Consider the following 22,290-nt stretch of genomic DNA (forward strand, 5'->3'; position numbering starts at 1 on the left):
TCTTTACACAAGTATTGTTCCTTTAGCTATGCAGAAGTCTTTTTAGTTTTATAAAGTCCCACATGTCAGTTATTGTCCTTAATTGTTTGGCAAATGGGGTTCTGCTCAGAAAGTCCGTTTCTATTACCTATATTTTACAGAGTATTACCTGTGAAATTTCACTGGAACTTTCAATGTTGCATATTTAGGTCTTTGATCCATGTGGAATTAGTTTTTGTGCAGCACATTAGATATGGATCTAGTTTGCTGAAGATGCTTTCTTTTCTCCAGTGTAAGTTTTTGGCAACTTTTCCAAATATTAGATGGTTGTAGTTACATACACTCATGTTTGAGTTTTCTGTTTTGTTTCATTAGTCTTTAAGTCTGGTGTGTGTGTGTGTGTGTGTGTGTGTGTGTGTGTGTGTGTGTGTTTGTATGCGTACGTGCCATACTGATTTTATTACTGTGGCTTTGTAGTATATTTTGAAGTGTGGGATAACAGTTCCTCTCAGCATTGTTACTTTTGCCCAGATTTGCTTTGACTATCCAGGGTCTTTTGTTGTTTCCTATGAATTTTAGAATAGCTTCCCCCTAATTCTTTGGAGTGGGGGAGAGATGGGGACTTTGATTGGATTTCTAGTGTCTTGATCTCTTTCTTTTGAGATGTAAAGAGTGCATTGGAGAGGCCTGGATCCTATGATGAAACATTCAGACACCTTTCTTTACTAGCTGGAGGAGGCACAAACTGCCATTCGTGTGGTTTATTTAACCTAGGATCTCTTGCACTTTCCACTAACCCGTTCTTTCAAAAAAGTGTGTGCCAAGATAAATTTGTGGGTCCTATAAGTAATACCCAAATTTCTGAAGGCTTCTAATTTTGAATTGATTCTGGAATACGCCTTACTTTTTTTTTTTTTTTTCTTACTTTTTGTTCTTTAAGGTTCATTTAAATTGGGCTCAGGAGGACACAACTCCTGGGGTCCAGAAGGCTTTATATGAAAAATACTTCCATCATATATTTTGACTTACAAATCCCAGTACTGACTGAAATAAGATTAATCATGAATTGGATTACTCCCTATACTTTTATGCATGGAATAGAAATTTGCATAATAAAAATTGTTTTACCTAGTGTTTGACTTAAGAAAGAAAATATCTGAATTGCGTTATGGTTTTAAAATAAACCCTATGCAATGTATGTTAATCTTTTTTTATTTTCTATGTGACTTGATTAGGTTTATTTATTTTTATTTCTTTCTGTGGAATTTGAAGACAGTCATATTGGTAATGATAGTCAAGTCTTAAACTCTATCCAGCTTTTTTAATTAATGTATTGGATATGACTAGAGAACTATTTCATTTTCCTACGTTCATTATAATATTTTAAGTGAGCAGTTTTAAATGTTTTAAAAGAGCACCTTGCACCACTGTATTGGTCACTGTCCTTCCAATCATTTCAGGTAGTGCCACTTCCTGGTGAATAAGGATTCAAATGTGTGAGCCTTGGGGGGGGGGCGTCATTCTTATTCAAATCACCACACTGGGTAATACAACAAAACTAATTAGCATCAAAGGAAGTGAAAATAGAACTAAACCCAGGGTAATTATAAACACACAGGCAATACAAGGGGAAGTGTAACAGGGAGAAATGCTAATTAATAGCACTGATGATGCTTCTGTTAGTTCGCTCTGTCTCAGGCATTCCAGGAGAGAGCCTGTTGTCACTGTTGTTGGTTTAACTGGGTCTGTTTCTTCTTAATGGTCTGAAGGTCATCACCTTTAAAGTGTCCACACATGGAGGATTCCTATTGTCTCCTTGTAGGACTAAAGTCACGTTTACTCATTCATGATGTGTTTCTTGATCCATCCTAACCTTACAGGGTACCACAGCACACAAGTGGAGGAAGGCGTGCTGGGTTGTGTTCTGTCATAATAACCACACTGACAGTTGTAGTTAAAGTTAAGTGAGGAGCTGAGCAGAGGCAGCAGAGGGCCACCTGACACTGACCAGCACATAGATCTGCCTGCAGACGGGGTTACACTGCTTTACCTCGGTGCACTTCTGGCTTTGAAGCCAGATTAATATTACAAACCTAGTCAGAGATTGTTCTGCTATCCTCACTCACTATAGCAGTCTGAACATTTCTTTTGTTACCATACCACTTAGTTTTATGTGTAAATTTATGCATATTCTTCCTTCTGTGGAGGCTGCACTGAAATCAAGAATACGCTTGGTTTGTATACCTTTTAAACGCACTGTGGGTTTAAACTACAAAGGGAGTATCCATTTTCAGTCATTTTTCCTTATTTAAACTGTATACTACTTGTTGGAACACCCACGGAGTACACTGAAGTGTCCCACCTGTGCACGCCTTAGCCTTGGTGACAGCTGCAGCAGTAAAGATGTGCTGGGCTCATTAGTTACCAGGCTGCAAGCAAGAAAGTTTCCTGGCCCAATTGAGCTTAAATGCAGAACTTGGAAGGAAAGGAAGAACATAATTTAATTCCTTTCAGTCTCTATTCAGTAAATTATTGTTGTTTTTGCAGTCATTTTGAGAAGTTTTTCATTGAGATGCAGGCTACATATCAAGGAAAAAGTTTCTTGAAATAAAATGCCACTGTTTTATTAAGGGCTCACACTTTATTGTGTATTGCTCCGACCTGTTTGCACAGTGTCAGAAATGTGGCTCAATTACATGGGAAGGAACTTTTCTTTTGCAGATGTTAACTGATATCTTGTAAAATTTCAAAACATTAGACTTGTAAGGTGTAAGTCATTTGATTGTGGTGGGGTATGTGTCAGTGGTGCAGCGTCTTCCTAACATGCAGCGGATCCCCGGAAAGACCTAGAAGGGGAGCGTGAGCTAGTGAGGGTTTCCCATGTGGTAAATTTTTAAAAAGGTTTTTTAAAGGTTTATGTGTGTGTGTTGCCTGTCTACATGCTTACCCACCACATATGTGCCTACAGATGGTTGTGAGCCGCTACAAATAGAGGAAATAAATAAAACGGATGGTAGATAAAATGATACATAGATGACAGAGTGATGGATAGTGGATGGGTGATTAAGAGGTAGGTAGGTAGGGACATAGAGCATGATTTGTGATAGCAACTGCAAAACAAAATAACCTATATGTGTGATTGGAAAACTGAACTACTATCAATTGGATAAAATAGTGAATTGCTATTATGTTGATAAATAAAAAATAATAACAAAAATATATCAATATGCAGCGAGTCTCTGGTAGACTCCAAGGCTAGGGAATCTTTTCATTTGTGTGTATAGTAACTATAGTTTTTCTTTTTTTTTTTTTCTTTTTTCTTTTTTTAACAGTAATAGAATCAAGAATATAGTCTAGGTCAGAGTTACTATATTTCCTTGCTAAAATACCTTTCCATCCCTGAGAAGTTGGTAAAGGAACAGTTAGTTGAAAACTCTGACTTAATCCCAGATACCAAAGTTAATTTTTAAAATAATCAAAATCAGCCTTATTTATAGGAGCCTATTATGTCATTGCAGAAAATAGAACCCAGCAGTTATCTTCATACAGAGCAACAGTGCCCAGTTTTTTTATTTGGCCATTGGAAGTGTCACATGCCTTCTTGGTATGAGTATAGCTATTCCTACAGCAATAAAAACTTCATTATTACCGTATGAATCTACCTTTATCATTACTTATCAGTGGTGACCAAACAGCCTTTACAACACAATCAACTCATTAGGCCGCCTGCCCTCAGCACAGCTTAATCAGTTAGGTTCCAGTATTAACTGAAACTCAGTCAGTTGAATTATCTTTTTTTGTCACAAGTTTTGGAGCTGGGGCTTAACATGTCCGTACCTCCTAAAGCTTGTCTTTTTAAAAAATATATAATTTATTTATTTGTATTTTATGTACACTTTTGTTTTGCCTGCATGTATGTCTCTGTGAGGATGTCAGATCCCCTGGAGCAGGAGTTACAGACAGTTGTGAGCTGCCATGTGGATGCTGGGAATTGAACCTGGTCTTTTGGAAGAGCAACCAAGTGCTCTGAACCGCTGAGCCATTCCTCTAGCCCCTAAAACTTGAGTTTCAGTTACTCTGATTTTCTTTTCTTTGGGGGAGAGATGTTGGGGAGAAGGAAGGGTTTATTTGGCTTCCCATTTTTATTTTTTATTTTTTTGTTGTTGTTGTCTTATCTCTGTCTGTCTTTGAAGAGTCAGGGCAGGAGCTCAAGCAGGCCAGAGACCTGCAGCAGGAGCTGATGCAGAGCCATGGAGGGCGCTGCTCACTGGCCTGCTCTTCATGGCTTGCTCAGCTGCTTTCTCACAAAGCCCAGGACCACCCAGGGACAGCCCCGCCCACAGTGAGCTGTGTTCTTCCCCATCTATCACTAATTAAAGAAATGCTCCCTAAGCTTGTTACAGCCTGATCTGCAGAAGCATTTTCTTTCCTTTTTTTGCAGGGGGGCGGTGGTGTGGGGAGGTTGGTGGTTGGGTTTTTTTTGTTTGTTTGTTTGTTTGTTTGTTTGTTTTTTGTGGGGGGGAGATTGAGACAGAGTTTCTCTGTGTTAGCCTTGGCTGTCCTGGACTCACTTTGTAGACCAGGCTGGCCTCGAACTCACAGCAATCTGCCTGCCTCTGCCTCTGCCTCCCAAGTGCTGGGATTAAAGGCGTGGACCCTTCACCACCAGCTGGAGGCATTTTCTTAATGGAGGTTTCCTCGTCTCAGATGACATAAAACCAGCCAGCACATGAGCCTTCCACCATCCTGTTCCACTGTCCTTGCTCATGGTGGCTGTGTGTATAGTCACATCACAGTCTGAGAGCAGCTGATGGAGGGCCTGTATAATATGGTACAAATAGTGCATGAGGTGAACTCTTACTTACTGACAGGTACTTGTCATTTGCTTTGCTGTGAAGAATTTTATTTATGGAATTGTAAGATCTTTTCTGTTAAAAGAAAAACAATTTTAGATCAGTATTCTGAGTGAGCTGAGGCACTGGTTTACTAGCAGTGTTCTGCCGTATTGTGATTGTGAACAGTACTTAGATTCTTCGGTATTCAGAAAGGAAATGTGTGCCAGAAGTTTAAAAATAACACATAGACATGTTTAAACATTTTTTGCTCTGCTGTTTTCTCTTTCAGTTATCTAGAAAAGTACGAGAAAGTTCATCATTTTGGGGAAGATGATGACGAGGTACCACCAGGCAACCCAAAGCCACAGCTTCCTATTGGTGCAATTCCATCTTCCTACAATTACCAGCAACACAGTGTGTCAGGTAAATATCATTTGAAATTAGTTGGGTATAGGCCCAGGGCTTCGTCACGGCACATAGAGGTCATCCGGGGAGTCATGCTTAAAGCATTAGACTGACATCTTCCACCGCTTGGCTCTCCTTAACTATAACTGGGTTAAGAAAAACTGGGTGCAGAAGGAGGGAGGGCAGTATCAGGTGTCAGGGAAGCCAGGAACAAACTTTTACATGGACTCTGCCACATTCCCAACAGTTGCTGCCGTACACACTAGAATGTCAGAAATGTTCCGAATTATTCTATAATTTTCCTAACATGATGTTAAAAGACTTTATTTTTAATTCAAGTGGTATCATTATAGAAAATTCTGTATCTACAAAGAGATGAATTGGATTAGGCAGTAGTTAACTTGACACTCTGATGAAGACGCTGGGTAAGAGCTGATAGAGGTTCTAGTTTTCAGGAGTTCTGGGAAGATGAGCTAGGGACACGTGTGTCAGTGTCTTTAGCATTTGGCCTACTCAAGGCAAGAGGTACTTATCAAGATTATAAGCATTTACGAAAAATGCAGTTGTTTTATGCATTTCCTGTAGGCAGTCACTGGTACCCATGCCAGTCTTTAACAGGTAGCCATCTGATTTAAGCTGGCGCATTGTGCACCGTTACAGGTCTTATGTTTGATTTCACGTCTATTTCCAAAGTTCATGTTAGATTTGCCTCTACTTCTTCCCTGGTGATTTAGTAACTGAAGAAGTAGAGTTCATTCGTAATAGCTATGATTTCCAGTGGGAGAGGCTTCCTTGTCACATGCATGTTTAAATGACTGAGATGGGAAGGGAGTAATGAAAGTAGAGCAGGCCTTTAAATGGGCAGTTAGTGCTGCCTCCACTTCCTGCCCTGACTCTGCCTGATGATGAGCTCTAGGCTGGAAGCTGAAATAAACCCCTTTCTCCCCACATTGCTTTTGGTCATGGTGCTTTATCATAGTGATAGAAAGCAAACTTTGTTGCTTTGATTTTGAGATGGTTTTACTCAGCAGCCCTGCTTGACTCAAAGTTATGATCTGCCTGCCTCAGTTTCCCACTTGTTAGGTTATAGCAGTGTGTTAACACACCCTGCTGTTTACTTGTTTAGATTATATCCCTAGATCTGTGTATTTAACATGGATTAACTGTTTTACTAAAACATTTTGGCTTTAAGAAGAAGTGAAGTGAAGTGTTCTTTGGCATTTTCAGAAGCCTGTGCTGAAATTCTGGTGGAGTTAGACATCCTCATGAGTCTATAGCGAAAGTAACCGAGAGCTACTCTCCAGCCTGTTAAGAACTTCCCAGTTTCCATCTAACGTAGCTGCCTTATTTTAATGTCTTAGCTGGGCACAAGGGATTCTTAAAGAAGAAACAACTAAGAGTTTCTCCTTGGATTGCAGAATACATGGTTCACACTGAGAAGAATTGGTGTTTCACAGCAACGTTTAGGAATTCTGATGTAGCTATTATTTTTATAGAAAGAAATATTGCAACTTGATGATATTATACCAGTGGTCATGATTATCTTCAGTATGAAAGGGCTTTCCCTGATGATTCTTTTTAAGTTGTCAGTCAAAAAGTTGAGTGAACTCTATTGTGTTTTGTTTTGGGGTGTGCGTGCATGTGTGCCTGTGTGGAAAATAATGTGCCAAAAGTGGAATTACCTAATGATTAAGACTTCCAAAAAATTTATTTAGGGATGAGGCCTTAATGACTCAAGGATAGAGTACTTGCTCAGCACAGGAGAAGGCCTGGTTCCTTTTCCGGTGACACATAAAATCAATCCCAGATGTGGCAGCGGACACCAGAGCACCAGAGCACCAGAGCCTCAACAGGCTAAGTCAGGGCCGAGGAAGACAAGTCAGCCGCTAGCGTGCTTGCCATACAACCGTAAGGACAGAGAGTGGATCCCCGGAAGTCCACATAAACACACGGCGGCACAGTCTCCGAGGACAGAGGCGAGCTCCCCAACTTCGTAGACAGGCTGACCTTTCTTTCTTTCTTTCTTTCTTTCTTTCTTTCTTTCTTTCTTTCCCCCCTGATGATTCTTAAGGTTTTTTTTTTTTTTTTTTTTTTTTTTTAAGGTTTTATCTATTTATCATTATCTATACAGAGCTCTGCCTGCATGTACCCCTGCAGGCCAGAGGAGGACATCAGATCACATTATAGATGGTTGTGAGCCACCATGTGGTTGCTGGGAATTGAACTCATGACCTTTGGAAGAGCAGTCAGTGCTCTTAACAGCTGAGCCATCTCTCCAGCCAGCCCCTGATGATTCTTAACACCAGCCTCAGGCCTCAACATGCCACCTGCATACACATATACATGATTGTATACATTGAGAGAATGGGTATCTGAATTTTCCTGGGGTTATTGACTCTTTCCTAGTGACTTTAAATAGCAGAAAATGTTGGTAAGTTTCTGTTTTGAGCATTTGGATTAGTCACCACTGATATCAGTATTTGTGTTTGAATTGTGCATAAATTTTAAAGGTTTATGTGGGTGAAGGTTGCTGAGGAGCAAACGCAGGCAAGGCCTTGAATGTATGAGACAATTGTTCAGTAACTGTACACCCAGCTCTTTTCTAACCTTAACTATGTGTGGAAATGGACAGAAGACAACTCATTAAAATTAATAGGACTCTACTGTAGTAGAGCTCGTCAGTGTTACACTGATTGTTGATTAAATGTTCCATAATCTGACAGACATTTGGATTGTAATTACAGTCACTGCCAACACTAATAGAATGTCCCATAGAACCCCTGCAGGAGACACAAACAACTTTCTAGGAGGAACCCTCTCTTTTCTCTAAATTGGAAACAGAAAGAGATGGTTTCCTCAGATTTAGTTTGTTACCAGTGATACACTTCAGTAAAGATTCTTAAAAGTAAATTACCAGTCTCCTCCTGAAATAACAGAGCTCCTGGGGCAAGGGGGCGAGTGCTTTAAGGCCTGTGGGTACACTCGTGTTACTGTTGACTGCCTTTAGTGCTTGTCCAGCCTGGTTTAAAACACATGGCATGAAATAGGTCTCCTGTCCCCGGGGTTCCAAGTACGTGGCCTTTGGGGTGTGCACCACTCATTTTGTCTGTCTGCCTGTCTCTGAAAGGGACTTTCCCTGGCAGGTGTGGGGGTTAGATGACACTCTGTATCACATGCAACGCAGTAAGGAAAGCGCAGGAAGTCATTACCTCTGAGCCATCGTGGTACCCCGAGTGGGTCTTCATGTATTCTATTTCCTCATGCACTCTCTTCAGGTGTCTTTACCAAACCTAGTATGACGAAAAGATGCTTTGTATTTGTTTGTTGCATGGTTAGCCAAGTTAATTGGTAAGAATATGTAGAGAGATGTTTATTCTTCAGTAACAGATTAAGTCATTTTAAGATTGTGTTAACTTGAGGATGTGATACATGTTTAAGTGTAAGTTCCACGTTAATCTCTATATAGGAGCTTGGGTGAAGGCACCTAAACAGTTAGCTATTGCTTAGGCTTGACGTCTCCTCATTAGTTCCTATTGCAACATAGAAACATCAACATCTGTTCCTGTAAGCCTAGATATTTGTCTACTTTTTAAGATATTTGAAATTTTTGGTTCATCGAAATTGTTAAAAAAAATAAGCTACATATTCTTGTGGGGGGAGGCGCAGCAGAGGTTGGCAGTAGGTATTTTCCTTAGTCACTTTCCATCTTGATCTTTAAGACAAGATTTCTGACTGAATCTGAGCTCGTAGTGGGCAAGACTAGCTGACCAGCAGGGTCCATGACACTCTTTCCTGTGCGTTCCTGGAGCTAGGATCTCAGTCATGTGACACCATGGCCATCTTCTTTGTATGCTGGGCACTTGGAATCAGGTTGCCATGTTTATGCCACAAGCACTTACCCACTGAGCCATCCCCTGAACTCTGCTGTGTATTATCGTTCGGTGTTAAAAGTTACAAAGAATCAGTGTCTTAGTCATTTGTAACTCTTATTATGCATCCCACGATTATAAGTGGTATTCCTAAAATATTTTGAAATTGAAGAGGTGTCTATGCAAACGCTGACTTTGATCCATATGGGGTAGCAAACCTGTAATCCTAGCATTTGGAAGTCTCTGCAGGAGCAATGTGACTGCAGAGCCAAGCAGGGCAGCATATGGAGGCCACATCTCAAACCCACCTCAGAATTTATTTTCTGTTATTTATGTTTTAACAGTAGATTTTTACTTATATTTTATAGAGAGGTTTTTAGAAATTGTTTGTATTTTACACTTTTTATGAATCCAGATATTTCTGAAGTATGCTGAAATGTTTGATCTGTACGTTTTCCAACTTAGTTTCTTAAACTAGTGACAGCTTTATTTGAAAATATTGTCTTTAGGGTATTTGTCTCATGTCATGGCTACTGAGGTCCAGGCATACTACAGTCCTGTACTATCTGTTTGCCTTATGTGCCTGTGTTCTAACTTTCAAAGTTTTGTTAAATGTATATTTTAAAATTAGTTCTCATGTATAAAATCATGTCATTTTTCTTTTGGAAATTATTTTTTAAAAGATTTATTTTATTATTTATATTGCCTGAATGTGTGCCTGCATGCCAGATGAGGGCACCAGATCTCATTGTAGATGGTTGTGAGCTACCATATGGTTGCCAGGAATTGAACTCAAGACCTTTGAAAGAGCAGACAGCCCCAGGAAATAATGTTGAAGGCGCAAAAAAACTAGCTAGTTGTAACAGCGCATGCCTTTAATCCTAACACTTGAAAGGCAGAGACAGGTGGAACCTTGAGTTTGAGTTGGCATGGTCTTCATAGTGAGTTCCAGGAAATCCAGGGCTGCACAGAGAAGCCCTGTCTCAAAACAAAACAAAAACAAACAAACAAACAAAAACCAAATGACACAAAAACATGAACATAAAAGTAAAAATTTACAAATTAAATTACATCAAAATAAAAATGTCTCCTTGAAACATTAAGAACACCAAGTCACTGGCTGGGAAATTTTGAGAAAAAGTATTGAATAAGTGTTTCTTATTCAAGGCATTTAACACTGATGCTAATACCGTAAGGATGCAATCAAAGGAATTCAGATATATTGCAGGTGAGAATGTAAAATGCTGCAGCCACTTTGAAAAATGGTTTTTCAGTTTCTTAGAAAGTTAAGCATTTAATTTATGTGTGACCCAGCACTGCTCCTTCTAGATATTTATCCAAGAAAAATGGGGGTGTCCGCCCAAAAGCCCTGGACAAGAATGTTTATAGGAGCCATATTTATATGTAGCTGTCCTAAACTTGAAACAGTAGAAATTCCCTTCATCTGGGACACGGTGAACTATGTCTAGAAAGGAATGCAGTATTGATTCACGTGTCCATATGGATCTCAAACTGTACTGTTGGGTGAAAGGAATCACACACAAAAGCCTATGTATTGTATAATTCCAATATGTGATATTTCAAAGTAAAACAGAACCCGGGAACAAAGTGCAATAGGGATGGGATGGGATTGCAGCAAAGGAACAGAATTGCTGTGTTTATGCTTGTGGTTAGAAAACTGCATGTATTTTTCAAAAATTTTAGGATTCTAATGCTAAAAATTATGGCTTTTACTACTATCTCAGTAAGTCCAATGAAATAGTGATTTGCTATGGCTTCTGTCAGTGATGTCCAAGAAGGTAAGTACACTTTAATATTTACAAATGTAATTTTCTAACAATTAGTAAGCCTGAGAGGTTGAAAAATTGGACAGTTATATCCTCAGCTTATATGCTGAAGAAAGAGAAAAGGAGAGGGGATCTGCCGTATTAGTCAAAAGAGAGAGGCCATGAGGATCCACTGATGGTTAACTTACAGTGTTTTGTTTCGTTCTTTCTTTTATTAGATTATCTACGTCAAAGTTATGGGTTATCTATGGATTTTAATTCGCCAAATGATTATAATAAACTGGTGCTTTCACTGTTGTCTGGACTCCCAAACGAAGTGGACTTTGCTATTAACGTGTGCACTCTGCTATCAAATGAGAGCAAGCATGTCATGCAGCTTGAAAAAGATCCCAAAATCATCACGTTATTACTTGCTAATGCTGGGGTGTTTGATGACAGTAAGTTTTCGTGAACTTGAAGTGCAATTCTTTTTTCATGGGTCCTAAGAAGAAAAAAATCTTTTTCAGTAAAACACATTTGCTGGTCGCTTATATGGGAATTTATTGTAGAATTTTAGAGATTTGTGGGGTTTTTTCTTTTTACTTTTAAAAGCCAATTATTTGCAAATGAGTTCATTTTAGTATATTTTGATTTATATCAAGGTGCAAACTTTACAAACTATTGTATTTGGATTTATCTAGCTAGGAGTGTTGTGAATTTGCCGTAGACTAATTTATGCAAAAAAAAGAGATAAAAATAGTGTAAACAGACATAAAAATTAGCTTCTTCTTCTGCTTAAACTGCTTTTGATTATATGAGGAGGGGACAAAGACTATTATCTCTGTTCTTGTTGTGACTTTGAATATCTAAATTTGTTAGATTTCCATCTCATTTTCATGGAGTTTGTTTTCTGTGATATTTTATTTTGACCCTTCAGATATAACTGAGCACTTATAGAATGAAATTTGAAGTGTTTATCCCTCTTTTGAAACCTTAGAACAAAAGCTCTGTAAGGAGCACTTGTCTTGTGGTATGAGTGAAGTCTTGCTGCCATTAGGTGGAATTGTGTGTCAGTGATGACTGACACGCATAGCACGGAGTGACTTGATCAGTCAGCTTGGATGATGAAAACAAGGCAGTCTCATGTCCAGTGTATCAGCTCACATTTCGCAGGCATATTGTCCTTGCAGTGCTCTGGTCTAGAACACTAAGCTTAGCAGACACTGTCACCTCCTCGGTTCACTCCTGTGCTGCATAGTGAACCTGTGTCTCCAAAAGACAATGAGCTCCAGCAAGCCCAGTGGCTCTAGGGCTGGGAGGTAGGTCAGTGAGTGCAGGAGCTGACAGACATGGGGTTGAGTTGGGATTGCCAGAACCCACCTACAGCTGGAGTGTAACCGCATACCTCTGCCACCAGTCCTCCTATGGCAACGTGCTGCAGGAACAGCAGGACGTTAGGCTCACTGCCATACACACAGTGTGGAGTGCGCACACACTCTCACAGTCACAAAGCAATGTGATTCCTTCTGATTCCTTGTTTGTTTGTTTGTTTGTTTGGAGTAATTGTCTCGTAGAGTTTTCCTTAGGGAGTTTATTTACCAGCATTATTTACAACAAATGTATTGCTCTGTATTTTAAAGTATTAATCATATACTGATTTCTGAAACCAGTATGGGGATTTTCAGTGTTGGCAGCAGTGGCATCTGTTTAGCTCTTTACTGTGGGTTTTTTTTTCCCCTGTAAAACGAAGCTTGTATAGGTATATTTTTAAAAAATTGTATAGGTACAATTTAAAAAAGAATTTAAAGTTATTTAACTTTTTAAAAGATTAATTTTTATGTGTGTGTGTATATTTGTGTGTCTGTGTCTATGTGGTATGTGCATACGCACAGTTTCTGTTCTGTGTTGCGAGGGACCAAATTTAGGGCCTCATCTGTGCTCTGCCGTAAAATAGGTCTAGCTGGAGCTGTGTGTTTTCAGTATAGAGACACAGAATGTGTAAAGTTTCACTATTATTTATTTATTTATTTATTTATTATTGTTTATATATATTATATATGATTTTATATATGATTTTATATATTATTATTTATTACTACTATTACTATTATTAAAGTTTTACTTTTAATATTATTTACTATAGTTCAGTAGCATCTGGTACTGTGATTTATTAGGAAACACTTTTAGCAAACATGATATATTGAAATTAGTTTTATTATTGTTCAAAGCTATGTAATATTAAGAATTAAGGATTCATTAATTGCATTTATACTGTTTGTTATTTTAGCTTTGGGATCATTCTCTACTGTCTTTGGAGAAGAATGGAGAGAGAAGACTGATAGAGACTTTGTTAAGGTAACTCACAAGCTAAAATGCTGACCCATGGAGTACATGCAGCTAGGCTAATTTGGAGTTAGGTGGCTGCTGGCTCTGTGTGCATGTTGCACATTACCACCTTTATCTTTGGCAGAATTGATTCCCTGCCTAGTTAGAGGTTGTGGTTGAATGGAAAATCGCTTAAGGTCTCTAATAAACAGAAATTCCTGTGTTCTCTAGTTTATGTTAAGGTAGTGAATATGTAATAATAGGAAAAAAATATTTAAAGCTTTAAACTCCAAGGGTGAGTTTCAGGAAATTTTATTTTGATAAGCACTGAGTTTGAGGTCAGCCTGGTCTACAAAGTACGTCTAGGACAGTCAAGGATACACAGAGAAACCCTGTCTTGGAAAACCAAAACAAATAAACAAAACAACCTATAGAATTCAAAAAGAGGGCTAGAAAAATGGCTCAGAGGTTAAGAGCACTGCCTGCTCTCTCCCAGAGGTCCTGAGTTCAATTCCCAGCAACCACATGGTGGGTCACAACCATCTGTAATGTGATCTGATTCCTCTTCTGGCCTGCAGGTGTAGGTGTACATGCAGGCAGAGCACTATATACATAATAAATAAATAAAATTAAAAAAAAAAAAAAAAAAGAATTAAACCTCAACAAGCCGTGACTCTGAACAATGAGTAGGCGCAGTTTATGGGGAAACATCTGTGAATGATTTTGGAAAAGGGTCTAGTTGTGAATTTCAGATTAGGAACCACAAAAAGATCTGGACAAATTGTTTTTTATATTCATCTTAGGCTTTTTGGATTTCAAATAAAAACTGAAAAGGTAGGTGTGGCCAGGCATGGTGGTTTACATGCTTAACCCAAGCACTCATGAAGATAGGCAGAGGCAAGAGGAGCTCGTTGAATTTGAGGCCAGCCTGGTCTATGTAGTAAGTTCCAGCCAGGGCTCCATAGGTAGTGAGATTGTCTCACAGTAAGGGCGGTGGGGGTAGGGAGCAGCAGCAGCGGCGTTGTCGCTACCACTAGGTATAACAGCACACACCTGTAATTCAAGTTTTCTGGAAACAAGCATGAGGTTGACGTGAGCTTGTTCATTAGCCAAGGTTACAGAGAGCAAGTTCCGGGCTAGCCTGTACTCCCTGGTGAGACATAGTTTGGGAAGGAAAACACCCACAAATAATAGCATATCATTTTATTTATCATAAGAGTATATAATCTGTCATCTCATTAAGTTATAGAATATGGACCTTAGACATTAAATGATTATACATTTTATTTTTAAACTAATGCATGGGGTTGGGGAGGAGTTTGGTCCAGTCAGTAACTGTTTCTGAGAACACTTGAATTTAATCTCCAGACCCGTGTCAGAGTGCCAGGGGTAGTGGTGCACTGTGGGAATCCATGTGCTGAGGAGGACAAGAATGGAGGACCCCGAGGCTCACAAGCTAGCTGACCTAGCCTGATTGGGGAGCTTTGGACTGGAAGGAGGCATGTGAGCGGCTTCCTGAGGATGGCACCTGAGGCTGTGTGCTGGTCTCCACATGAGTGTGTGTACACCTTTCCCCATGCAAAGATGTGCAAACATACACGTTAAAAATTCTGATGCATACCTAGCTTTTAAATTTGGTTTTGTTATTTCTTCAGATGAAAATTTTTGAGTGTAAGCACTTTGTATCTTAATGAGCATTCCGTCAACATACCAATATATACTTTATAGTTTCATTATCACTAATTAATAAATATTAGTTCCAATTAGATTTTGATACTGAAATCCTGTGCAAATTTGGATTAAAATAGACTTGATCTAAGGATTAAAGTAGTTACCTAATGTGGTTGGGGCTAGTGCTGTTTTACTTAAAGGGACATGAAACGGGTTTGTGTCTAAGTAGCTTAGTATATACTAAGCATTAAAAGTTTTAAAATAGATAGTATAACATCTTATCATAAACAAAAAGCTTCTCTGGTTTCTCTTGTGACAAAATTCAGTTTTCAGTTTTAGGTAACTAAACTACTTATAAGGTCCCCATAATCAAAAGTATTTCATGAAAAAGTTCTATTATGAAAGATATTTGATGCAACCCATCCATCTGCGTTCTGTACATGATATATCTTGATATGCTAATAATTGTTGAGTTAAAATGGAAGAGAGCAAGGTGCTTTTGTAACTCAACAGAAATGAAGTTCTGAGTTTTAAAGTAGTGAATGAACACTATGAAAAAGCTAAGAAACATAGCAGAAGGCAAAATTAAAACCATCACTAATTATATCTACCCATAAATAAACACTATCATTATATTTCAATACACACACACACACACACACACACACACACACACACACACACACACACACACACAAGTTCTGTCTTGGGACCAGAGAGATGGCTCAGTGGTTAAGAGCACTGTCCTGAGTTCAATTCCCAGCGACACATGGTGTCTCATAACCATCTGTCTTTGGTATCTGGTGCCCTCTTCTGGCTTGCAGGTATACAAGCAGACATATAAGTATACATAAAAGTGTATATATACATATAAGTGTACATAATATAGATAATAGGATCTTTTTTTAAAGTCTGCCTTTGCCGCCCACTGTGTACCTTGCTGCTTACTTAGAGGCATCTCTTCTCCTTAGACACTTAATGGCCACTTATTTGTGTTTTGTATTTAATTACTCAACAAGGTTGGAAATAAAACTCAGTTGGGAGAGCGCTTGCCTACCATGCATGGGAAGGTCTAAGATCTATCCCTAGCCCTGCATAGAGCTGCCATAGTGGAGCCCTCTCGTCCCTTGTGGTTCTAGCACTCAGTAGGTTTGGGCAGGAGGGTCAGAAGTTCAGGATCACCCGTGGCCACATAAAGAGGTGGAAGCCAACCTGGGCCATGAGATTCTGTTTACAAAAACAAAACAAAAACAGAAGAGTTGAAGAGTTAGCTCACTTGATTGTTCACAGTAAAATATATGTGCATGCATAAATATATAATGTTCATGTAAGTAATCCATACTGTCGCTAGAATAGACTATTCCTATTTTCCATTGTTACATATTTTTTGAGTCAGGGACTATATCAGTTATTTTGAAGACAAATATACCTCATCAATTGGATCTTGTTAATATTATTATTAAATAAAATACATGCCTTCAAATTGCTAGGCCTAATGCTACATAAAGTTTTGTATAATGGATTATGAAATAATTTTTTTGAGGCAGGATCTCACAATATTGCATTGTCTATTCTGGGACTCTAAAATTAGAGACCAGGCTGGCCTTGAATTCAGAGAGATCCACTCACCTCTTCCTCCTGAGTGCTAGAAGTAAGGGCAGGTACCCCACATCCTTCTTTATACGATACCTAAATAAAACTATATAAGTATTAGCTTTAAATTTCCTTTGCTTTCAAAGAAGAGTTGTCAATTTTAAAGCATTAGTTTTTTTTTAGTCACTTTGCACATTGATTACTTTATTTGATATATACTTACTAACCATATTCTGTGTGCTGAGATATTGGGGAAATACCCTGTTGAATTTCCATTCTATTGCAGGAAGACACACAAAATTAAAGTAATTTGCAGTTTTGGCAAATGTTGTGAAGAAAGTAAGTAGGCTAATACGGTACAGCTTTAAGACGCATTTGAGTTTGTGCTCACATTAGACAGTTCCCAATAAAAGTCTCTTCTCAGGAGGCAATAGCTGGTGATTTGGGGAAATTTTAAATGATAATAGGGAAACAGTATTTTGGATAGGAAGATTTCAGACTGAAGAAATAATACTACATTCAAATGCTTTAAAGCAGGAGGCAGTCTAGCCTTGGGTGTGTAAGGTGTGTCTATGGGGCAGCACCCGGGCACGGCCAGGGAAGCAGCTTAGATACGTGTGTTAAACGTGTGTAGTTGACTGCATTCTAAATAAGGTCATTCTAAAACATGTAGTCATCATGTAGCTGTGTGCATTAAAGTTAAATTCTACTCACATAAATGGCTTCTCTTTACTGTTCTAACTTTTCCCAAGCTCTTAGTTCAATTTTACCTCACATGTAGAAAAGAGCATAAAGATACAGCTTAATAAATGCTCAGTCATTGGGGAGGAAGGGGCGCTGTGAGTTCGAGGCCAGCCTGGTCTACAAAGTAAGTCCAAGACAGCCAAGGCTACACAGAGAAACCCTGCCTCAAAAAACCAAACCAAACCAAAACTAAAACCAAAAACAAATGCTCAATCAGGAATGGCATCGTGTTGTTACCCAAATAGGCAAACTTCTGAAGCCTGCTGTCTGTGCTCCTTTCTGTTTGTCTCTTTTGTCTTTCTTTCTTTCTTTCTTTCTTTTCTTTCTTTCTTTCTTTCTTTCTTTCTTTCTTTCTCTCTCTCTCTTTCTTCGAGACAGGGCTTCTCTATCCAGCCTTGGCTATCTTTGGATTCACTTTGTAGACCAGGCTGGCCTCAAACTCACAGTGGTCCGTCTGCCTCTGCCTCCTGAGTGCTGGGATTAAAAGCGTGCGCCACCACGCCCGGCTCCGTTTGTCTCTTAACTGTCCTTTCTTGTTTTGTCAAAATTATGCCTGTGAAGAAAACTTCATGTTGTTGCTTTATTAGAATTTATTTCCACTGCTTTATATCCTTACACAAATCTATAGAAATTTGTCTTTTCTACTTCAAAGTTTTAAAAATAGTAATAAATGAGTTATTACAAGTTTGTAAGCAATAAAGTCTATCCATAAGGACTTTCTGCTTATGTTCTGGTGCACGTGTGCATGCATGCTTATTGCTGACACGCCTGTGAGTAGATTCGCTAGATTACAAGGGGGCTCTCTGTCCCTGTGTGTGCGTGTGTTCAGTGTTATTAGATTCTGTTAAACAGATTATCACCATGGTTGTATGTCATCGCAAACACACACACACACACACCCGCCCCCCAATCTCTCTCTCTCTCTCTCTCTCTCAGTTTTTTGAGATAGGGTTTCTCTGTGTAGCTCTGGCTGTCCTAGAACTCACTCTGTAGTCCAGGCTGGCCTGGAACTCAGCGATCTGCCTGCCTCTGCCTCCCGAGTGCTGGGAGTAAAGGCTTGCGCCGCCACTGGCTGGTGGTTGTATGATTTTTCAACAGCAATAAACTAGAGTTTCAGTCGCTCATTGTTGTCACTTTCAAGTTGTTGGTCTCTTTGATTTTAACCATTTCTCTGAATATATGGTGTCACTCTGTGTTTTCATTTCTATTTTCCCCCTAATGACTGATGAAAATTAAAATACCTTAGGCTATTTTGATACCTTGTTTGCGTTAGTGCCCTTATTTTGTGTGTTTTTACATTGAGATTATTAACATTACTGATTTTTAGAAGTCTGTATATGTTTCCCGGTAAAGTTCTTTTTAAGATGTGTTTTAAAAATAACCTTCTCTGTTGCTTTTCTTTCTTTAAAGATGTTCTTTGGTGGAAAGGTTTGCTGTTCTTTTATCTGGTTGGTTGGTAGGTTGGTTGAGGCGGGGTCTACTCTAAGCTAAGCTTTCTTAACTTACTGTAGTATGTCCTAGGCTGGCCTCAGCCATGGAGCAGCCTTCCTACCTCAGCCTCCCAAGTGGCTGGCAGTGTGTGAGCCACTGCTATCAGCTGCACATGGTGGCTCGGTCTGACTGTAGCCCAGCTCATCTACTTCCTGCTCCAAGCTAGCCTTTGTGTGAGTCCTTTTTACAAAATTCTGCCTGCTTTTAGGTCACAATTACATTATATTTACATATCTATGTATACTATATGCATATATAGCTATGCAAACTGTATATGTAAATGTGAAAGGTCAAACTATTTCACATTTACATATACAGTTTGTATAGCATTTGTGTCTAAATTAGGACTCCTTTCATTTTCTTGTATTTGTTATACTTCTTATTTAATTGCAATTTCACCTTTTTCATGAGTTTGATGATTGTATATGTAGGGCCTATTTCTGGACACTTATATCCAGTTGGTTGGTTGGTTTGGTTAGAGGTTGGTGTGTCACTGGATTTCTCAGCTGGAGAGTTGGTGTCAAAGCTAAAAGTGCTTACTGCTCTTACAGAAAATCTCGTTTTGAGTCCCAGCACCCGCATGGTGGCTCACAACCACCTGTACCTCCAGTTCCAGGAGAGCTGAAGCCCTTTTTTAATTCCTTGTGCACTAGGCACACACATATTGCGCATACATATAAGCAGATAAAAACATTCATATACCTAAAAGATATATATGTGAATTAATTTAAAAAGTAGATATTACTAATATATTTCTAAAACACTCGTTTGTCTTTTATTACCCAGGGCCTATTGCTAAAGATATGCGCTCTAATTTCATGTTTTAAGTGTAATTTGAAGCCTTGGAAAGCAGGCTTTTCATCTGCTTGTTGGCTCCTGTTTTTATGTGCATCTCTCCTTTTCCTTCTGAATCTATGTACTTTCCATGTTATAAAGAACACCCTGGACAAAGGTGGTGGTGGTCCATGCTTTTAATCCCAGCGCTTGTGAGGCAGAGACAGGCGGATCTCTGTGACTTTGAGGCCAACCTGGACAGCCAAGACTATACAGAACACCCGCCCCCTCAAAACAAACAAACAAACAAACAAACAAACAAACAAACCACCCTGAACTTGGCCTGTTGGTGGAGACACTGTATTCAAATAAGAATTCATTTTGTCTTTATTTTACCAATATTACAGTATAGAGCTGTCCTTTATTGTTGCTCTCTTGCTTTCTTTCTTGTTTGTCTTTCTTTCTTGTGTAATAACACAGGTGATGATGTTGTTTTGCTGCCGTGTGAAAGGAAAACTTCTGCAATCCCATAATTGAAGTTTTGGTGTCTTTTTGTTGGTTGGTTTTAGATCTGTTCTACAGCCCTGGCTGACCTGGAGCTCCCTCTATAGACCAGGCTCAAAACTCATAGAAATCAACCTGACTCTGCCTCCTGGGTTCCGGGTTTTAAGGAATCCTATCTCTGTTTTGGTTTTTGTTTGTTCCTTTTTATATTTTCTGCTTAAATCTTTTTCTAATTGTGTCTAATATGTCACTTAGCTCAGTTGTTAAAAATTTTATTTTAGCAGCCATGTTTTAATTTCTGAGGTCTCTCTCGTACAACTAAGGTTTCTCTTTGTATTTTCTGCTTTTAATAATTTGAGCAGATCTTTCTTTCTTTCTTTCTTTCTTTCTTTCTTTCTTTCTTTCTTTCTTTCTTTTTTTCCGAGACAGGCTTTTTCTATGTAGCCCTGGCTGTCCTAGACTCACTTTGTAGACCAGGCTGGCCTTGAAATCACAGTGATCTACCTGCCTCTACCTCCTGAGTGCTGGGATTAAAGGCGTGCGCCACCACACTCGGCTATTATTTCATATATTTGAAAAATATCTCTACATAAATTTATACACTTTAGGTGTAGCTTATGTAATACACATACATCTGGCATCTTAGTTACTGTTCTGTTGCTGTGAAGAAACACTATGACTGAGGCAACTATTATGAGAGAAAGCATTTAACGGGAGAGGCATAGGGCGCTTGCTTATGGGCAAGGAGCTTGGCAGCATTCAGGCAGACACTGGAACAGCAGCTGAGAAGGACATCCTTGTAGGCATACAGTTATTGTATAGTTTAAATGCTGATTTATGTACACCCCTCTCCCATGTCTGAGAATTTACTGTCTAAGTGTTGTGTAAACCCTGCTCCCCAAATGTCCCTCTGATATGTCAATAAAGCAGTTTACAGCCAATCTATGAGCAAGGGAGAGAGTAGGGCTGGACTTCCTGCCAGCCATGGATAGAAAAGTTAGGAGAAGAAGTAGAGGATTCAGCCAGGGGATTGAGCCACAGGTGGAGGTCCAAGGAAGATCAGAGGAAGGAGCTGCAGCCAAGGAAAGCTACAGAGTGCAAGTATTGCTGGGAGGTTTTCTGGAGTAAGACAAAATAGCACAGAGGGTTAAGAACAGACTTCAACTGCTCAAGATTGTGTTGTGAAGCCTTGTGTTATAGGAGTCTCAATTATTTGTGTGATTGCCAGGTTAAGAAATAAGCTAAGAGAAACAAAAACTGTATTATAAATATAAACACATCCTAATCATCTGTAGGCAAAGAGAGAAACTCTGGGCTTGACATGGGCCTTTATAACTTCAAAACTCACCCCAGTGGCACACTTCCTCCAATAGGACCACACCTCCTAATCCTTCTAATCCTTTCAAATAGTGCCACTCCCTGGTAATGTAAGCATTTAGATATATGAGCCTACCAGGACCTTTCTTACCCAAACCCCCACACCTGGAAACCCTAGTAAAACCTGAGCTCCTGATGTTGACTCAGTGACTCACAGGGCTGGTTCCTTATATTTTATCTCAGCTTTATCACTCTTGTTTTATTTGTTTCTATACTTCATGTATTTGTGCTACCATAGTACATTGGCAAGACATTTAAAAACAAATGCTGTTCTGGTATTCCTGTTTTAGTGCCCATTGGCTCAGATCGTAGAAACCAAGCCCGGGGACACTGCAGAGGAAACTGGTAGTGGACAACTCAGGGCACGGGCTATAAACCCGGACAAATGTCTCCCTGTGATGGAGCTGCACTCCTAATTCTTGTTCACAACTAAACAAAGATCCCATCTCATAGTGTCCCCCCAACACACACACACACACACACACACACACACACACACACACACACACATACACGTCAGACCTTTTGCTTGTAGAATTAGGTAATTTTCTTAATTCAGGAAAGTCGATGCTGAAATTTTAAGTTAGACAAAATAATCATTTATACATATAGTCACAGTGGGAGTACAATGTAATTACTAATCCCATGCAAACAGGACAACATTAAATGTATTGGAGATTTGATGAACTGCACTGTTGTTTTTCTTTTCATTAATATCCGCTGTTCATACCTTTTTCTTTCTGCTGTTTTCCTAGACTTTAGTATGTTGCACCTTTTTAACAAGTTAAGGCTTAATGTTTGGTTTTCTAATGAATATATTATACATTTATGGCAGCAAAATGCCCTCTGTGTACATTTTTACCTTTGTGATACATATTTGTGATGTCTTGTTTTAATTACAGTTCAGCTTACAATTCTTTCTCATTTCTATTTTGATGCTCTGGCTTATTTAGAAGA

The 22,290-nt window shown here is 39.1% G+C and overlaps 1 protein-coding gene across 1 annotated transcript in view; it reads left to right on the top strand.

The window, feature by feature from the left end:
- Window positions 1-22,290, top strand: part of Arid2 (AT-rich interaction domain 2) — a 130,916-nt gene that overhangs the window by 55,360 nt on the left and 53,266 nt on the right. The window contains exons 4-6 of the mRNA XM_051160260.1: window positions 5,104-5,237; window positions 11,094-11,312; window positions 13,142-13,209. Of these exons, the coding sequence (XP_051016217.1) occupies window positions 5,104-5,237; window positions 11,094-11,312; window positions 13,142-13,209 (421 nt within the window). The remainder of the gene's footprint in view (window positions 1-5,103; window positions 5,238-11,093; window positions 11,313-13,141; window positions 13,210-22,290) is intronic.

The sequence above is a fragment of the Acomys russatus genome, chromosome 17, assembly GCF_903995435.1.
Source record: "Acomys russatus chromosome 17, mAcoRus1.1, whole genome shotgun sequence".
In the NCBI taxonomy this organism is placed as follows: domain Eukaryota; kingdom Metazoa; phylum Chordata; class Mammalia; order Rodentia; family Muridae; genus Acomys; species Acomys russatus.